Source organism: Larus michahellis, chromosome 2 (assembly GCF_964199755.1).
Source record: "Larus michahellis chromosome 2, bLarMic1.1, whole genome shotgun sequence".
Lineage (NCBI taxonomy): Eukaryota > Metazoa > Chordata > Aves > Charadriiformes > Laridae > Larus > Larus michahellis.
The window spans coordinates 89,488,564-89,507,397 of NC_133897.1; the positions used below are offsets into that span (position 1 = coordinate 89,488,564).

The 18,834-nt window shown below is 37.2% G+C and overlaps 1 protein-coding gene across 1 annotated transcript in view; it reads left to right on the top strand.

The window, feature by feature from the left end:
* DNAH5 (dynein axonemal heavy chain 5) overlaps positions 1-18,834 on the top strand; it is a 137,115-nt gene that overhangs the window by 67,610 nt on the left and 50,671 nt on the right. The window contains exons 41-49 of the mRNA XM_074576183.1: positions 2,383-2,536; positions 4,215-4,361; positions 6,207-6,448; positions 13,367-13,543; positions 14,023-14,227; positions 14,706-14,848; positions 15,610-15,744; positions 17,372-17,494; positions 18,563-18,776. Of these exons, the coding sequence (XP_074432284.1) occupies positions 2,383-2,536; positions 4,215-4,361; positions 6,207-6,448; positions 13,367-13,543; positions 14,023-14,227; positions 14,706-14,848; positions 15,610-15,744; positions 17,372-17,494; positions 18,563-18,776 (1,540 nt within the window). The remainder of the gene's footprint in view (positions 1-2,382; positions 2,537-4,214; positions 4,362-6,206; positions 6,449-13,366; positions 13,544-14,022; positions 14,228-14,705; positions 14,849-15,609; positions 15,745-17,371; positions 17,495-18,562; positions 18,777-18,834) is intronic.

An 18,834-nucleotide genomic window follows, 5' to 3' on the forward strand; every position in this document is an offset into this window, starting at 1 on the left:
TTTATTAGGAGAAACTATAAATAAATTGAATCTCATGCTTTAAATTGTCATTTCCTAATAAATTAAAAAGAGGTTTTAATAACACGGTCTTCGTAGCTCTACTGTTGGTGATCTGTGAAGCCAGACATAAAAAGAGTCAGCTGTTGTAACAGCAGACCATTATCGCTTGCTTGTAAGTAGGGTGTAATGTCAGCCCATACTGAAGCAGAGTTGGAAACTTGAAGAGCTTTAGGCGTATCTTATGTAAACGTGATTATCTTATGTAAAACAAAATTTATCAAAAGTTCAGATCTAGGGATCTCATGGTGCCTTTTTAGTGCTATGACTGCATTTGGAAATTTTGTTAGCTTATTTTGGCATATTTTTCTCATATTGCTACAACTTAAAATCTATGGAAACCAGAAATAGTAGACTGTTTTGTTTGTCTTGGAAATGAATAAAAGTTTTATTGAATGGAGCTCTTTGCTGTGTTTTGAGCTGTAATGGCTCAGTACGATGAAAACAGCTAGGTTAGGACAGAATCAAGTTCAATAGAACTATTTTTATTAGGGGAGGGAGGCAGGAGTTGTTGGGAAAATATTGTAATGAAGAAATAGTCATTACTTGAATTAAAATGTTTTTCTATGTTTATATGTTGTGGCAGGTTGACCCCAGCTGGCAGCTATGCCAACACCCAGTCACTTACTCACTTTCCCCCACTGAGTTGGGGGAGAGATTCAGAAGGGGAAAAGAGAGGGGAAAAAAGCTCTAGATCAAGGCAGTTCAATAAATGAAGAAAAAAAAAAATCAAACAAGTGATGCAAAAGCTATCACTCGCCACTAGCAGACTGATGCCCAGCCAGTCTCTGAGCAATGGCTACTTAGGAGAAACTGGCTCCCAGTTTTATCGCTGACCATGACGTTATATGGTATGGAGTATCTGTTTGATCAGCTGTCCCATCTGTCTTCGCTCCCTACCTCTTGCCCATTCCCCAGCCCGCTCGCTGATAGGACAGTGTGAGAAACAGAGAAGGCCTTCATGCTGTGCAAGCACAGCTCAGCAATAGACAAAACACTGGTGTGTTATCAATGCTGTTTTGATCACAAATCTAAAACACAGCACCACGTGGGCTACTATGAAGAAAATTAGCTCCATCCCAACCAGATCCAGTACATATGTACAACTGTCAACAGAGGATCCTTTGAGAACACGTCAAGTCTGCTTGTGAACTTCTTTTTTGATAAGGGAAATCTCTAGTCTACAAGATTATTGCAGAATCCTTGAGTGTTAGAAAATGTTAATAAAAGACAAGTCTCCACTGATGGCACTGGATTAGGGTGAAGGAATAGCTAACATGACCATCTTGTGGTCTTATGTGAAATAAGTTCAGATACTTTCTGTCAGTGTATCATTAGGTCCTGGATATATTACTGAATATATGTGAATGGTGGAAACAAGTCAGAAGGCTATATTTTTTTTCTGTACTGGAAAGAAAGGCAGCTTGACTCATTTGGCATCAACTGTGACGGCTGTTAAGATGTAAATGATAACAGAATTTTATCGTGTATCCATGAAATAATGCATCTGATGTCTTTGTTGTGCTTTGCAAACTCAATTGCTTCAGCAGTGGTGTTCTTCATGGTGATGAGGAGTTGGTGGCAGCAAATACTTCGTAGTTGCTGTTGATGAATTTATCTTATGCTGCCTTCTGTTCTTGGCTTCCTTGCAGAGCAAGATAAATAAGTTGAACTGACATGAGCTTTGATATGCGAGTAACAGAGCAAGTGGTAGTGCCAGTTCCATGGTTCTGACTGTTTACATGACAATAACTGTAAAAGCTGAGCTTTGTCTTAGCAGTAAAAAGTTAGTCCTCTTTTTAGTGATATTTTCTGAGATTTTTTTGTGGAACATGATTTTAAAAATAGAAATTATATTTGAAATAAAATATAATTGTTATTTTGAGAGCTTCACTCTTATAGCACAATCTTGAGTTGCTTTCAGAAGCAACAGCAATACCATTATAGTGAGATGACTTCTTTAAGCTTGGAACTAGTAAAAAGTAGTAAACAATCATATGATATTTGATTCTAAAACATCATGTCTTCTCTTAGAAGGATGATATTAAGAAGTTACTCAAAGTTCTGTCTGTACACTGAACAATATTTAACAAAATGTCTTACGAAAAAGCTTTTGACTATTGAAAAAAGTTTGTCTTCTTTTATTTTTCTGAATACATATTTAAATACCAAATATCCATTCTTTTTCCAAACAGTTTTTATATACGTAAAAGCTTGATGAAGAGTATAGTCTTCTGCTGAAGATAGATTATTTTTTTCTTTTGTTTTTTATTTAAAGCATCAAAATGTCTTGTGCACTAAAATAGTATTAATTTGGTTTTATAGGTGGAGGAAGCTGGACTTGTTTGTCATCCTCCTTGGAAACTGAAAGTTATCCAACTTTTTGAAACCCAAAAAGTAAGGCATGGACTGATGACACTAGGACCTAGTGGTGCAGGAAAAACTGTTTGCATCCACACTTTGATGAAAGCCATGACAGGTATGTGAGTATTTACATTGTTACCTGTTATTAAACTGTTATATTGTAAACTTTAAGCCACATTGTTTCTTCATAGGAAGCCTCAATTATTTCACTGTGAGAATAAATTACTGGAAGAATCAGTTTGTTTGTTGTAATACTAATTATTGAGGTAGTATCTTTTTAAAAGCTTAAAAATGTCTGACGTTCAAAGTCACATAATATAATACATACCCTATTTTCCATGTTATGGTACTTAGAAGTTCTTAATCTAGAAACATTGAGAAAGAGGAGTGCTGTCTGGGTAGACAGCTCAGACAAGGGATTAAAGCATTTCCCAGGTTTGGCTGAAGTAATGCTGAAACCTTCCCCTAATCATAAGTGTTTAGTCCTTTTTGAACACAATTCACAAGACAGGGTCTTTATCTGCAGTATAAAATAACTACTTCTGTCATTTATTGCTGCTAGGAGATAGTTTGTGGTTTAGGCAGTGACAAAGACTTCAAGGGTATTCATTTTGTGTCCTGGCTGGATGCTTGAGGAGTGTGTTTTTGTCCTCTGTATTTCTAAACAAAAGTATTGGTGGAAGAACTTCTGTTTGATCTTATTAAAGTAAAAGCTTATAGCTGGGGTGGGGTGGGGTTGGGGGGAAACATCTCTTTTGAGGCAAGCTTATGTTACCCCATTTCACAAGCTTCAGTAGGCTGCTTATACAATTTTTCAGAAATTGATAGTTTCTGTAAAAAAGGTTCAGTCAGTCTCTCATCCATGCAATACATTTGTGTGCTCAAAAAACACTGTAGGGTCTACATTGCAGCCTAAATGACTGTTCCATTTAGGAAAAAACCCAGAAAGAACAAATAGTTGCATTATACTATTTTCCTATATTTCTGTGGTACTGAGATGTGAACTACTACCAAGATAAAGCCGGTGCAATACTTTTTTCAAGCTGATCTTCTGGCATAAACTCATGAAATGTAAAACCACATGATTTGCCAGGCTTCTATCTTACATGTTAGTGAACTGTGATTACAGTTAAGATTTTAAGATACGCGATTTTTTAGCCTTCTTTCAATGTCTTATTACTGGCTCCTAATTAAGTGTTAATATTGGCTTTTCTAAAGATGTCTGGCATCTAGCATAGGAGTTTTTAAGCTGCTGTTAATGTGGAAGATATAAAGGTTATAAGATCATGATATGGCTAGATAGAATTTAGCTGCCTAAGAGACTTCACAGGGATATGCCAATATCATATACTTTGCTTATTCCAAGACGTATGCAAGTGTACAACAGGGAAAAACAAAAATCAATCAATCATGTGGAGCATCTGTCTGGTATTTAGTCATTGGGTTTTAAAAAAGTGCATCCAGACCAAAACCTTTAAAGCTCTATTGTTTGATAAGCCTTCAAAATATTAAACTAAACCTTTAATAAATTTAATCTTGCTCCTCTTCTGTTCCTGATGAATCTATGAAATGTGAACTGTACTTTCAAAAGTTTCGTAACTTTGTTCTACATTAATTTTGATGGCTCCAATTAACAAATATTGATGTATAGCCAGAAGTTTTCCGAGTATATGCACAACTTCTTATAATGGTGAATGCATATTAAACCATACAGTTGGGTGTAATGATTTTGAATTTGTCAAAATTCCCTGATTGAGAAATACCAAAACTAACTGATGATCTGCCTTTCGTAGATTGTGGACAGCCACATCGTGAAATGAGAATGAATCCTAAAGCTATAACTGCTCCGCAAATGTTTGGTCGTCTAGATGTGGCAACAAATGATTGGACAGATGGAATATTTTCAGCACTCTGGAGAAAAACTTTAAGAGCCAAGAAAGGTATAATGAAAAAAAAATTCCCTCCAAAACAAAAGAAGCTGCAGAGCATCTCTCTAAAATGCATTAGCAGACCATTTTTTAATCGTTTGGTTTGGTTTGGTGGTATTTTTTTGTTTGTTTGTTGGTTTTATTTCTTACTTACATGGAAACACTGAAATATTTCTGCGAGAACTTCTATTACATAGTCTGTCTTCTAAATGCTTTGTGTTCAAACTGTGTAGTGTAGCAAATACTGTTTCACTGAATTTACTGATCCCTCTCTTTCAAATGATAGGCCCTTGTGCAGAAGAAAAGTGGAAGGTAAGAGTCAGTTCCCCCAGCACTAGTATATGATAAAGTTTTGGTGCTGTCAGGATTTCTAGCTGGTCTCCAGCTGCCATACTAGAAGGGTGCGATCTCCTTTTGTCATGCCTGCTAGCCCTGCACATACCATAGTGCATCTCAAATGGCACTAGATAATTCTATTTAGGCAACCAATTTCTGCCTAAAATAATGCTCACATACATTCTTAGACCGCTATATTAACTAAAGGAGAGGCCTTGATGGTTTGATGGTAGATGGATTCTTCCTTGTTTTGTGTGAATATTACTAGTATGTGAACTTATCGTTAAGCCTTAAGGACTAAAGGAAAAAAAAAGAGCAAAGCCTAACATTTTTGCGCTGTCAATTTTCATACAAAAATTCTTAGTCTTCAAGTATACAAATACTTTTAAAATAGAAATACTTTTTGATTTATTTTTGTTGGTTTTGTTTCAAATCTAGAAACTTAGCACCCTTGAGAATGTAGCATAGCATTAACTGTTGATTTTTCCGTTTTTCCCCTCACATGAAATATAAATTAGCACACTCATATAACTTCCTCAGATTCACTGTTTGCAACACTTCTGTAATGTCTTTTTATGAAGTGAACTCCAGACCATCTCATGCCTGAGACACCTGCACTGTAGCTCTGAAAAGCCTCTATATATGAAACTACTTGCCTCAGAGGTGAGAAAGTTTCTCATCCGGAACCTTATTCATACTTAGCAAAGCACCAAGGCACCTAGGCCTAGATAGTAAGGACTCACTCTAAAGGCAGATGAGAGTGGGACCATCTCTGAATAAAGGGCTATCTAGCAATGCACAGCAGGGCTGGCTACTGCCTAAGGGACAGGGAGCCAGAAGCCAAGGGGATATCCTTTCCCAGCCAGGGTCTATTGCTCAGTATTCAAGTGAGGTGAGCGGGACAGACCCAGACCCTCCTAGGAAACAGACACAGGCTTTAGGATACGTTTCTGTTACTAAATGGAAAGAGCTGGAAAAACTTCAAAGGGAGCTGAATCAAGTTTACAGGCAGGAAAACGAACAACTAGAATCTTCCTCTAATAGCCCTCTTTTATTTATGAAAGCGAGCATGCTATTTGAGAGGGTGATTTTTCAAGCGTTCGTTTCATTTAATCTCACTCCATTTATACAAACTCTTTGGAAACAAATGAATGGTGCTTTTAAATAGATCTATAATTTCTGTTGTCTTCATGTTGTTTTATGTAAGTTGAAATAAACCTAATTTATTACTACATTGAAGACTGGATCCATAAAACTGTTTCAGAATATTGCAAATTGATGACTTATGCTGATGACACTTTATATACTTAGCAATGGGTAATTATTATCAATAGGTGATGAAATGAAGTACTTAATTGAAATTGAGTGATGGAAATGGTAATTGTATTACAAGCTGAGATTCTAGCTGTGTGCATTAATTCAGAATTAGTTCAAAATTTTTTTGCAGGTAGAAGAGACTGGTCCTTGAAAGAAACCAGAACTTCTTCCATAGGCATTTTTATCTGTTATTTTGGATTATAGGTGATCACATCTGGATAGTTCTTGATGGTCCAGTTGATGCTATTTGGATTGAGAACCTTAATTCTGTCCTGGATGATAACAGAACTCTAACACTAGCAAATGGAGATCGGATACCTATGGCACCAAATTGCAAAATAGTCTTTGAACCTCATAATATCGATAACGCTTCTCCAGCAACAGTTTCAAGGAATGGGATGGTATTCATGAGCTCATCAGTTCTCAACTGGAGCCCTATCCTTGAGGTAGAGTAACTAATACAAATGCTGGTTACTTATTCAACACTTCATTGTTGTTACTTTAGGACCTAATTTTGTGAATTTTGCTATGAAATAGCTATTACACTGTATAAACTTACAGGTCAGTATTTGATAGAGCAATGTTTGTGGTAGTTTATACAAGAGTGAATAATGCAATTTTTTTTTAGGAACATAGTCAACATATTACACTTTAAAAAATGTAGATATTTCACTTTGGGACAAATTTGTAATTCAAGATATTTAATACAATTGAAGAACAACTTGGTTATCAAAATACCAACTACCTAGCAGCCCCTAGTACAACTTCAGACCAAGGAAGAAGAAAGAGTAAACAGGCTGATTCAAGAATCTAGAATTCCTCAAGGAAATATAAGTTCTCTTGATATTTCTAAAAAATAATTGCAGTTGGGATTTAGAACCAGAAATAAAGTCAATGCAGCATCAAAGTGTGTAATTCTTTAATTAATGTTCTTACCTGGTTAAGTTGTCTCTAACAGTTCTGGAAGAAAAATGTCTGAAGAACCAAGCAGTGATTCGTTCTAGCATGGAATGAATCATTTAGAAAAACAGAACATGTTATAGGTGTGTTTTGGTGGGAAGAACAGCATATAACATATTCAAATTTCAAAGCGATTTATAAAGTGAGTTTTTTCTTGTCATCTATATGTCCTCTATATGTCATCTTTCATCTTCCAAAAACCAGAAAAAATAAATCCTTATCTTGACTGAATGCTGGTAATGATACAGTGAATGATACATTTAGTGACTTGAGCATACTGTGGTTTTTTTCATGTGGGAGATATCTTGGTAAAGATGAAATATAAGAGTTCCCAAGAATCTGTCTAATGTTCTGAAGTAATATCTTTCAACAAAACTTTCAGCATTTAATTCCAGTTTTCTTCCTCTTTAAGAAAACAATGTAGACAATAGCAGTAAAAAATATTGGTTTCTGATTATTTTTTTTTATTCTTAAGTCCTATATTAACTTAGAAATTTATCTGTGAAGTACGATCCTCAGAATTAACTTTTTAAAAAATTAAATTTAAAGAAATATTAATTTATTTTCTCTTTTTTTTTCTGTCTAGTCAGTCTTACTGAGAATATTTTGTTGATGTTATTTTGCTTGATGAAACATGGACCGTCTCATGGGTATCAAAAATTAAAACTTTCTTCCTTGTGGCTAAGACGCTGATTCCTGTGATCACAGAGAGTATTATTTTATTACCTTCTCCTGAAAACCAAGTTAATATACCTTTCTTCTGTATAATCACAAATTAATGTTCCTTTATATGGGCTTCAAACTTTAATTTTAAGCTAGGAATAATTTAGTCTTCCTGTTCATGAAACTAGAACATCATCTAGGTCCTTGTTGCCTATTTACCCCCCTGCTTGCAAACTCAGAAAAACAAAACTTCACAGGTTACTATGAGCTGACAGACTGAATTTTACTGTCCTCCTTTCTAGAAAGTATCACATTAACAAGTTGCTTTTTTAAATAATTTTCAAAATGAATGCTTCACAGTCTCCTTTGTTCATTTCATTTTCCAAATCAAATAGAATACCTATGGAAAATACAACTAATGCTCATGTAGAGAATGTTGCTTAACTAAACAGATGAAAATACAGTTGGCCTTATATTAACTTTCGGATGTTAGTAGTTGAGGAAGCCTTTTGTAATGATTACTCTGTATTCTCAGATTTCTTATTGTTTTAACCCATAAAGCTTCTCATTCTTGTAAGTCTTATATAGCTTGCTTGTTTGCAGCCAGGTTCCTTGTCCATAAATCCCTGATTGGTCTGGTAATGGAGAAAAAGTTGACACGCTGTCATGGTTTCAGTTGGGATAGAGTTAACTTTTTTACTAGTAGCTGCTGTAGTGCTATGTTTTGGATTTGGGATGAGAGATAGTGTGATAGTGCACCCGTGGTTTTGGTTGTTGCTAAGCAGTCAAGGCCTTTTCTGCTCCTCACACTGCCCCACCAGCGAGCAGACTGGCTGTGGTGGCACAAAAAGTTGGAGGGAGGGCACAGTTGGGACAGCTGGCCCCAACTGACCAAAGGGATATTCATAGAATCATAGAATCTTCATGGTTGGAAAGGACCTTTGAGATCATCGAGTCCAACCAGACAACCTATAATCTTTGCCACTAGAGCATGCCCATTCCGTACCATGTGATGTCATGCTCAGTATATAAAGCTGGGGGAAGAAGGAGGAAGCGGGTATGTAGTTGGGAGTGATGGCTTTTGTCTTCCCAAGTAACTGTTACACGTGATGGAGCCCTGCTTTCCTGGAGATGGCTGAACACCTGCCTGTCCATGGGAAGCAGTGAATGGATTCCTTGCTTTGCTTGTGTGCGCAGCTTTTGCTCTGCCTTAATGGGTAGTTTAATAACTGTCTTTGTCTCGACCCATGAGTTTTTTCTCACTTCTAGTCTTCTGATTCTCTTCTCCATCCAAACTGGGGGGAGGGAGCGAGCAGCTGAGTGGTTCTAGCTGCCAAATGGGGTTAAATCACACCACGTACCACAGGGCATGGTCTGTGGCACTGCCTAGAACAACTGTCCTTAGCATGTTAGAGGTTTCAGCACAGACAGAAATCAAGAGAGAGACAGTAAGCTGCAGTTCAAGCCCTGAGTGGGAGGCAACGCCTGGTGCCTCTTCCTGGTGCTGGAGGCAGTGGAGCCCCTTGGGGGAAGTGTGTCCTGGGCATGGAGCTATCAGGTGAAGAAGATGTGGGAAGGGGTGAGATGACTTATGTGCCTTCAGGGAAGGCAAACAGATCAGCAGGATCTTTGCAGAGATGCTGAACACTCAGGATCCCTAGCCCTCTAATGGAAAGGAGAATGAGCGAGAGACTGCATTCAAAGCTTTGATGAACAGAAAATATGAAGATGAAGGCGGCTGTAATCTTGTGATTTCTGGCAACAGAAGTGATGTTTCTTTTCCACCTGCAGATCTGAAGTGGCAGGTCGGATATAATGGCCTGAGTATAAGTGAGGAGCAACAAGATCCACTAGGGGAGGCATCAGTACCCAGCTTAGCGTTAACCAGTTAAGAGGAAAAGGAGTGTGATTGTCGAGACTCCCTCCTGCGGTGGAGGCACCCATGGGCTGTGACTTGTTGCCTGTGGAGGTTTGCTGCTTGTGAAGGACTAAGGGTTGCTGCAGAGGCTTGTTACCATATTTCTCTAGTAGTGCCTAGAGCCTTTCCCTCTTAGAATGATATTAAATCATATGGAGCTGGTTATTCAATCAGAGCTACTTAGCAACACTCGAGAATCATCACTAATTCATTTTATAGGTTTCTTTGCCAAGTTCAAAATGTTTGCATTCTTATTAGGAGAAAAAAAGAGAAGTGTTTAATAAGTTTCCTAAAAAATTTGGCTGTTATTGAAGTTTTAGCAATGCAAATACATGCAGTCAAAACATGTGCCTTATGTATATTACTGCAAGGCTTTATTTTTTTTTGTTTTTTGTTTTTTTTTTAAACTAATAGGGATACTTGTGAAAGTGTAAATGTAAATTATGCATCTAGGACAGTGGCTCCCATGCAATTCCACTTGTGTTGTTCCTTTCTATAGTTATAGCACTGCATAGAGCCTACTGATGTTAGGTTCTTACAGCTCTGCCTCCTTGCATTGGTTAATTTGCAGGCAACAACTTCTTGAGGGTCCCCCACAGCATTCTCCTGGAGAAGCTGGCGAATCACGGCATAGACAAGTGTACTCTTCGCTGGGTAAAAAACTGTCCGGATGGCCATGCCCAGAGAGTTGTGATTAATGGGGTGAAATCCTCTTGGCAGCTGGTCACCAGCGGAGTCTCTCAGGGCTCAGTTTTGGGGCCAGTTTTGTTTCATATCTTTATCAATGATCTGGATGAGGGGATTGAGTGCACCCTCAGTAAGTTTGCGGACGACACCAAACTAGGTGGGAGTGTTGATCTGCTTGAGGGTAGGAAGGCTCTACAGAGGGACCTGGACAGGCTGGATCGATGGGCCAAGGCCAGCTGTATGAGGTTTAATAAGGCCAAGTGCTGGGTCCTGCATTTCGGTCACAACAACCCCAAGCAACGCTACAGGCTTGGGGAAGAGTGGCTGGAAAGCTGCCCAGCAGAAAAGGACCTGGGGGTGCTGGTGGACGGCCAGCTTAACATGAGCCAGCAGTGTGCCCAGGTGGCCAAGAAGGCCAACAGCATTCTGGCTTGTATCAGGAATAGTGTGGCCAGCAGGATTAGGGAAGTGATTGTGCCTCTGTACTCGGCCCTGGTGAGGCCTCGCCTCGAGTGCTGTGTTCAGTTCTGGGTCCCTCTGTACAAGAGGGACATTGAAGTGCTCGAGCATGTCCAGAGGAGAGCTACCAGGCTGGTGAGGGGTCTGGAGACCAGGTCATATGAGGAGAGGCTGAGGGAACTGGCCATGTTTAGCTTGGAGAAGAGGAGGCTGAGGGGAGACCTCATTGCCCTCCACAACTACCTGAAAGGAGGTTGTAGAGAGGTGGGGGTTGGCCTCTTCTCCCAGGTGAATAATGACAGGACCAGAGGAAATGGTCTGAAGTTGTGGCAGGGGAGGTTTAGGTTAGATATTAGGAAGAATTACTTTCCTGAAAGAGTGGTGAGGCACTGGAACAGGCTGCCCAGGGAGGTGGTTGAGTCACCATCCCTAGAGGTATTTAAGAAACGTCTACATGTGGCACTTCAGGGCATGCTCTACTGGCAGAGATTGTAGGTTGGTTGTTTGTGGTTTTTTTTGGTTTGGTTGGAGTTTTTTTGTGTGTGTATAGTTGGACTCAATGATCGCAAAGGTCCTTTCCAACCATGAAGATTCTATGATTCACTTTAAGTTATAGATTCAGCTGCAAAGACAGCAAAAACAAAGAAAAGCATTTTATTTTGCTTTATCAGTCATGATTTACCTCCTTACTTTAAAGTGATATGCAAAATAAATTCAGTTGTGTTTAAGTAAGTGTTGCATGAAAGTAGTTTCACTTAACCTATCACCTTATGCTTTTAATTTATTTCAGTCGTAGCAAAAGTCAAAAGGAAAACAAGAACATGTTTTGGGTTTTTTTTGCTTTTGGATAACACAAAAAAAATTACGCTCATTTTGTCCATGAAACAACCCTTCCAACATCCCTTGCTCTCCCCCCCCAAAAAATTGGCTATAAAATTGGAACCTGTAGTTATTTATCAATTGAGCCAATAGCATTTTTTTGTTTTTTTTTGTTTGGTTTGCTTTTACTTCATCAATAAAATATTTTGATGGCTCTTTCAGTACATCTCCTTTTAAATCTATTTTGTAGTGCAGTATACTACGTATTCTAGCAGATCAGGGTAGATATTAATCTCTTGTTGTTCACTAGAGGGCTTCCTTACTTTTGCAATAGAATTAAATGGAGTTTTTTTCTTCAGTTCCTAATTCTCAGATGTTGAATGAAACATAGTATTTGTTAATATTTCAGAAGAACTTTGAAAAATAATTAAAAAAATAAAAATAGCTCAGGAAATTGTTGTATATATTTAGATTTCCCATCCTTACAATTTATAAACAACTAAATATTGCAGCCTATTGGGATGCAATATCATGACATAAGTAATTTCCAAATTCAGTGAAATAGATCTCAAACTTTTCATATTGCTGTTTTTGTCTAACACACTTAAGCAGCTTTTGCAAAGCGATCAAAGGTATTTGATCTATTACTTATCAACCTCCTCCAAAGCAAAGACATCTTACCAACTTTTCTATTTACCCCTAATATTTTCTGAACAGCTGATGGTGTTCCAGATATCTGTTTTAAGTAGTTCTGCCATTTAATTTTTAACACTTGTTTTCTACCTACTAGTTTCTAGAAAGCATTTTCAGGTATCTACCTATTTGTAATCAGTCCCAGAGCTTATTTACTTTGGGCAGTAAAAGAGTTTCAAAAGATTATGAAGGTAGAAATGTAGAAAAGAATTATAGAAACACGAAATAGTTAAGGTTGGAAGGGATCTCTGGAGACTGTGTAGTTGAACACACCTCACTCAAAGCAGAGTCAACTACAGTAGGTTGCTCAGGACCACCTCCTGTTGAGTTTTGAGACAGAGACTCCAGAAGCTCGCCAAGAAGCCTGTTCCAGTGATTGGCCACCCTCACAACAACAAAGTTTTTTCTTATGTTTAAATGGAATTGATTTGATTTCAATTTGTGCCAAATTTTAGTTTGAATTTTGGGGAAGATTCTGCAAATGTTTTTGCTAATGAGTGTATTTTATGTAGGAAATAAATTCATGAGATGTAAATGAGAAGCATTCTGCAACACAGATGAGAGAAAGCTTCTGGGTAACTCAAAGAAGCAGGTTACTACTTTGAGCTAAAGGCATCAAAGAGCAAATCCTGTTCAATAATCTTGAGAAATAGGTAGTTTTAATTAGGTTTCGTTTATCCAGCATTATAGACACTGAGCTGCACAATAAAAACACTACACACACCAGCAGACATCCCCCCCCTGAAATCCTGACTATTTTTCTGCAACTGCCAGATATTTCTGGGTACCCTTTATCACTGCTAAAAATGAACGTTGCGCAGAATAAATCAAAGTTGTGTTCAGTACATATGATATTATTTCTTTGCAGAGTCGTTGTATACCTTAAACAGCCTTTGTGATTAAAAAATATTTGAAAAGAATAATTTTTGCGCTGTTGAAAACTCTGTTTTCTTCAGTATTCATGTTTAACCTCCAGTAGGTATTATGCATATTTGAGTAAAGTTTGACCTGCTAACCAAACCCTGCCCAAGAGCAAGGAATCTGAGCCTCCCCCGGAAAAGAAATCAACTTTCCATGCTCGCCAGACCTTTTGAATTACTAGAGTTGAATTTGCTGAGTCTTGCATTGGGAACTAAATTTATTTTCTCACCATGCTTTGTAACAGGGATTTTTGAAAAGACGGTCCTTCCAAGAAGCTGAAATTCTGCGTCAGCTGTATTCTTCATCATTCCCAGACTTATACCGGTTCAGCATTCAGTCTTTGCAATGCAAGACTGAGATGTTGGAAGCCTTTGTGATTATGCAGAGCATTAACATGCTGCAGGGCCTTATCCCACCTAAGGTAGTGTGGATTTTTTAAATATTTGCTTAATCTAATGGAGATAATTTTAAGTTACAAGGTTATGTAGAGAGGCGATTCTTTAAATGACTTGGAATATAAATGAACATGCAGGTGTAAGGAATACTTTCCTTTTCTTTATAAAATAATAGCTAGGATGTGTCCTCTTTCCCATTTGGATTTGATGTCAAGCATTGACATGTAGCATGCATCAGACAACAGTTTTCCTTCAGTTTTTTTTGGGTGCATTTTTATCAGATTATAAATTAGAACTTAAACAGATCAAATGCTGTAATGGGTGATTAAAAGGGATGCTTACAGGGTGCTTTTCTATATTTTGGGGTCTACTTGATTTAGGCTATTCAATGACGAAGATGTCAGTAAATTTAAACATGACTGAAGGCTTTTAACCTGGTGTTACTAATGATTATCAGGTAGATTTTTCAGGCTATTAAAAATAAAAACCTAACTCAATCCTTCAGGAGCAAGGAGGGGAATTGACTCCAAAATACTTGGAAAGGCTGTACATCTTCTCTCTTATGTGGAGTGTAGGAGCATTACTAGAACTGGAAGACAGATGCAAAATGGAGCACTGGCTTCGAAACCATGCAACAATAAAACTTGATCTTCCCTCTATCCCAGAAGGCAGTGAAGATACCATGTTTGATTATTATGTGGCAACTGACGGTTAGTAACCCAGCTGGGTGTTATGGGATAAAACTTAAAAGTAGTTTTAAAATTGTGCTTCTTTTAGAGAATGAATTTAGAAGCTTTTCGTAGCTTACCATCTTTTATGTTCCTTAGCAAGTTTTGGTTTACAGCTACGCTTTACTGGTGATGTTGTATAAAGCTTTTTCTCTGTTTCCTGTGAGAAATCAGAATCAGAATTCTGTTGCTACAGAAAGCTGTATGGACTTGGTGCTGATGAATTGTCAAGTGAACAAAAATAGTGACAAAGCCTTGTCCTTGTCATGAGTTATGTAGGAAAGAGGAGTAAACCTCTTAGATACAACTTGAGGGATTCTGTAGTTTTGGTCTGAATTTACAGAGTGGCATTTCTCTATGTGAGACAGAGGCACTGACAGATGAGTCAACTCAATGGAAAAGAAAAGAAGCGATGATGCCTTGTATTTCTAAAACATTAACTTCATTTCCTTCTTATTAGGTAAATGGATGCACTGGAATACACGTGTTGAAGAGTATGTATATCCCAGTAGCAGCACACCAGAGTATGGCTCCATTCTTGTACCTAATGTTGACAATGTGAGAATGGATTTCCTTATTGAAACTATCGCAAAACAGGGCAAGGTACTTTTCCTATATTTCATATTGAAATAGTGGTAACAGTACACACGATAAAGTTTTTAAATTAGAAGGAAATATTATATTATTAAAAAGGAAGAACTTCATTTTTTTTTTAACATAAAATGGTGATTCCAGGACCTACATTCATGTAAATATTCTTGAACTCTTGAATACTCACTGCTTCCAGACATTTTTGTCTTCCCCTCACCCATCCTTACTGTAGTGGAAATAACGGTAATTACAGCTGAGATCAGGTCAGAACAGAAGCAATTTTTTCATGTAGCTGTTGGACAGGGGGCAGCACACAGGGCAGCAGAGTGCCAGACTCTGCTGATATGAACTCTGACCGCCTGGGGCAGTGACAGAGTTTACGTACCTTTAGGTTATACAAGCTGGTCTTCATCAAAACTGTGTCAGATAAGCAGGATATGGTAAATAAAAACAGCAACTGAACTCTTTCAGGCTCTAGACAGTACATCTTTTTATTTTTCAAATAATCAACTCGTTTTATGAATAATCCATTCCTTTGTTAGTTAAATCGTGCTAACTGACATGACCATTAGCTGCAAATATTTTTAACTTGTGAGGCCTGCAAAAGTCTATAAGACATTAACTATTTTGCTTCCATATGTCCCTTGCTGAGAATTCATTTTACGTAACTTTTCTAGCTTCATTTCAGTTTAAAAGCTAAATGGGATTGCTGAGGCTTTGCCAAGACACCCAGCTCCTGTGTTTTGTCTTATTTCAATGTTGTCTTTGTCTAGGCTGTCCTCCTAATCGGTGAGCAAGGAACTGCAAAGACTGTTATTATCAAAGGTTTTATGTCAAAATATAACCCTGAAAGCCACATGGCTAAGAGTTTGAATTTTTCATCTGCAACTACCCCATTAATTTTCCAGGTACAGTCATTTACTTTCTGATATAATGTGACTGAATTCAGAGATTGTTCTGAGAATTTGCCAGGAGGATGCTTCTGAATGTGGTTTGTTTAATTGAAAGTGAGCGCAGAAACATAAAAGCACCTGCTTAAAAGGACTAAGTGTTCTAACACATGACTTAAAAGACCTCTGTAAAAACTACTTTCCCTTCAACTTCTTCAGTAGTTACTGAGCTGTTCTTGGACTATTGCAATACCATGCATATTATTTGCTTCATCACATTTAATGTTTTTATGTCAAATGTACCAGTTCTCGCTAATTGGGTAGACCTGTCAGTGACTTCCATCAGATTTCACTAAAAGCCATGAGTAAAATAAGTGCTACCCACAACAATCTGTCATAAAAAGTGTGCTGTCTGCAATTTAAATTTCAGTAAATTAAATAACTCATTAAAAAAGTAACACATGCAGTGCAGCTGCTCTAAATAGAACTATGAATACTTAAATCCTGACTGTACTGCTTGTCCAAATTTCTACTGAGCTACTTTGAATTATTTCAAGTTTCTTTAACCTGCTGGCAATATATGTGGGAAATATTTTTAATACTGTTTCGTATGCCAAGCCGAAGCACTGTCTGTGCTGTAATCAGAAGTGCTGTCTATAAGCTTAATGGATGGCCTATCATCTGGCTTTATAGCATAGTAGAAACTATTAACATGTTTAATATACAAGTATGTAATTTTAGTCTTATTTTCCGTGATATTTTTCCTTCTGTCGATTGGGCTATAGAATCAAGAAGTAGTGTTGGTACATCTGTTTTTATAAAATTGATGTCAAGTTTATTGATGATAGACGGTAGTCTGTTGATGATCAAGACATCTGAAATAGATGTGCAAGTCTAACAGACTAACAAGGCTGGTAACCATCTAGACCAAAGCATTGTCTGTTACAACACATGTGCTTTTAAATTACTCTGACTTACTAAAATCTTGGTCTAATTGATGCCACTTGTGTAAGAAGACTTTCCAGGCTACTGTACAGGAGCCTTGGCACAAAGTAAGAATGCAGATATTTAGATTTGCACTAAAGAATAACTGTGCATGGTTAAGCGAGCTTTTACGTGGCATAGAATAAATAAAAACCGGACCTTAAGAAGAATGGAGCAATGGAAAGACGATGGGAAGAAAAGTAGTGGCAAGCAAAGTTATTTCATCAAGTCTATTACATATGTGAGTTTAATTATCACTGTATGCTTATTTATGAAGTACATTGATGTATGCTGGAAAGATCTTCAAGAAGCACATCTTTCACATCTGATGGATTATTAGTTTAATCTTTATTGCTAGTAGCCATCAATTTTGCTGATAAATGAATAACATGAACGAAAAGTTTGAAATGGATTCAAAATTATGAAACCGTTAGGCATGATGTCTACACAGACATTTGTTATATCTGATACCACCTAAAGCTGTATAGCATGAGATTTCAGATATTCTAGTTGAACTAGTGTGATTACCTCCAGCAGATGTGTTGTCTAAACCTTCCTTAGTAAAATTCTGTGTCACAAAACCATCAATATGTTTAAATGATTGAATCATGTATGAAAGGAAGGGCACCTTGTAACTATGCTAATAATTGCATTTTAACAGCGTACAATAGAAAGTTATGTGGACAAGCGCATGGGCACAACTTATGGGCCGCCTGCAGGCAAAAAGATGACAGTCTTCATTGATGATGTGAATATGCCCACAATAAATGAATGGGGAGATCAGGTTAGTTTGTAAAAGAGGAAAAAAGACGTCAAAAGATATTTTCTTTCTTTTCTTGCTAGACTGTGTAAAACTGGCTTTTCTTCTCAATCAGGCAGTGCGGGTTAAATATGGTATGTAGTGCTTAATTTTTAAGCAGTCTTTTTAAAGACTCCATCTAGTTTTATATTGTCATGAATTAATTGAATATAAGTATACTGACTACAAGAAGCAGTTTGAGTATTCCTTAAAGCATGCCTGTATAATTTTAATAATGTGTTTTATCAACACTCATTTTTTAATAAAAATAAAAAAAAATAAAAAAAAATTATTAGAAAAAAACCTTTGGCACACAAATTGTGATAGAAAACTGTGTGTGTGGACAATAGTCAAAATACTGTGAATGCTGAGAGGTAAGAAGTGACTTCTTTGCTTTAGAAAAAAAATGGAAGTAATCATTGTGTAAACTGGCAAGAATGTTCTGAAGTGTATTGCTTTGAAAACTAATGTTAGAATTTCGAGAGAAGTATAGTTGTGTAATGTACTGTGTGGGGGATGTTTTCAGATGGTCAAATAGAAAAGCAGGGGGTCCGTTTATGGCTGAGGAAAGGAATCTTGCATTCTTTTGTATGGAAGTAATTTTATGTTTGGATCTTGAAAAAATATATTTGTAATAGTTACACATGGAAATTTCATCAAAATATTTAGTAGGAAATGCAACATGGAAAGATGCATCAGTTTGGGTGTGATCAGAAGAAACTGGAAATTTTGTGTTTGTTGTTTCCAAACCAACAGTATTGGAAATCATGCAGCATTCAAGCGAAACTGAATTGAAGTATGAAGGATTAATTCTAAGCTAGGGATTCCCCTCTGCTCTCAGAATTTTTGTCCATAGATATTACCGATGAAAAGGACAATCTAAATATGCTTATTCCTAACAGTGCGTTTTTCTCCTGAAGCAAATAGGCAGGAGTTTGTGGGAGAAAATAATGATATACTCTTTATTTGGTCTTTCAAGTACATAAGTATTTTTTGTATTTCATTTAGTTGCATGTATAATGTTCTGTTATATAATACCTTGTTATTTTACAGGTCACTAATGAGATAGTTAGACAGCTGATGGAACAGAATGGACTGTATAACCTGGAAAAGCCTGGTGAATTTACCAACATTGTGGACATTCAGTTTTTGGCTGCCATGATTCACCCTGGGGGAGGTCGCAATGACATTCCACAGAGGCTCAAGAGACAATTTTCTGTGTTCAACTGTACTCTGCCTTCTAATTCTTCCATTGACAAAATTTTTGGTAAAGGCAAATTAGCTTTGAAAATATTTGGAAATGCTAGTTGATTTTTCTTTATCCC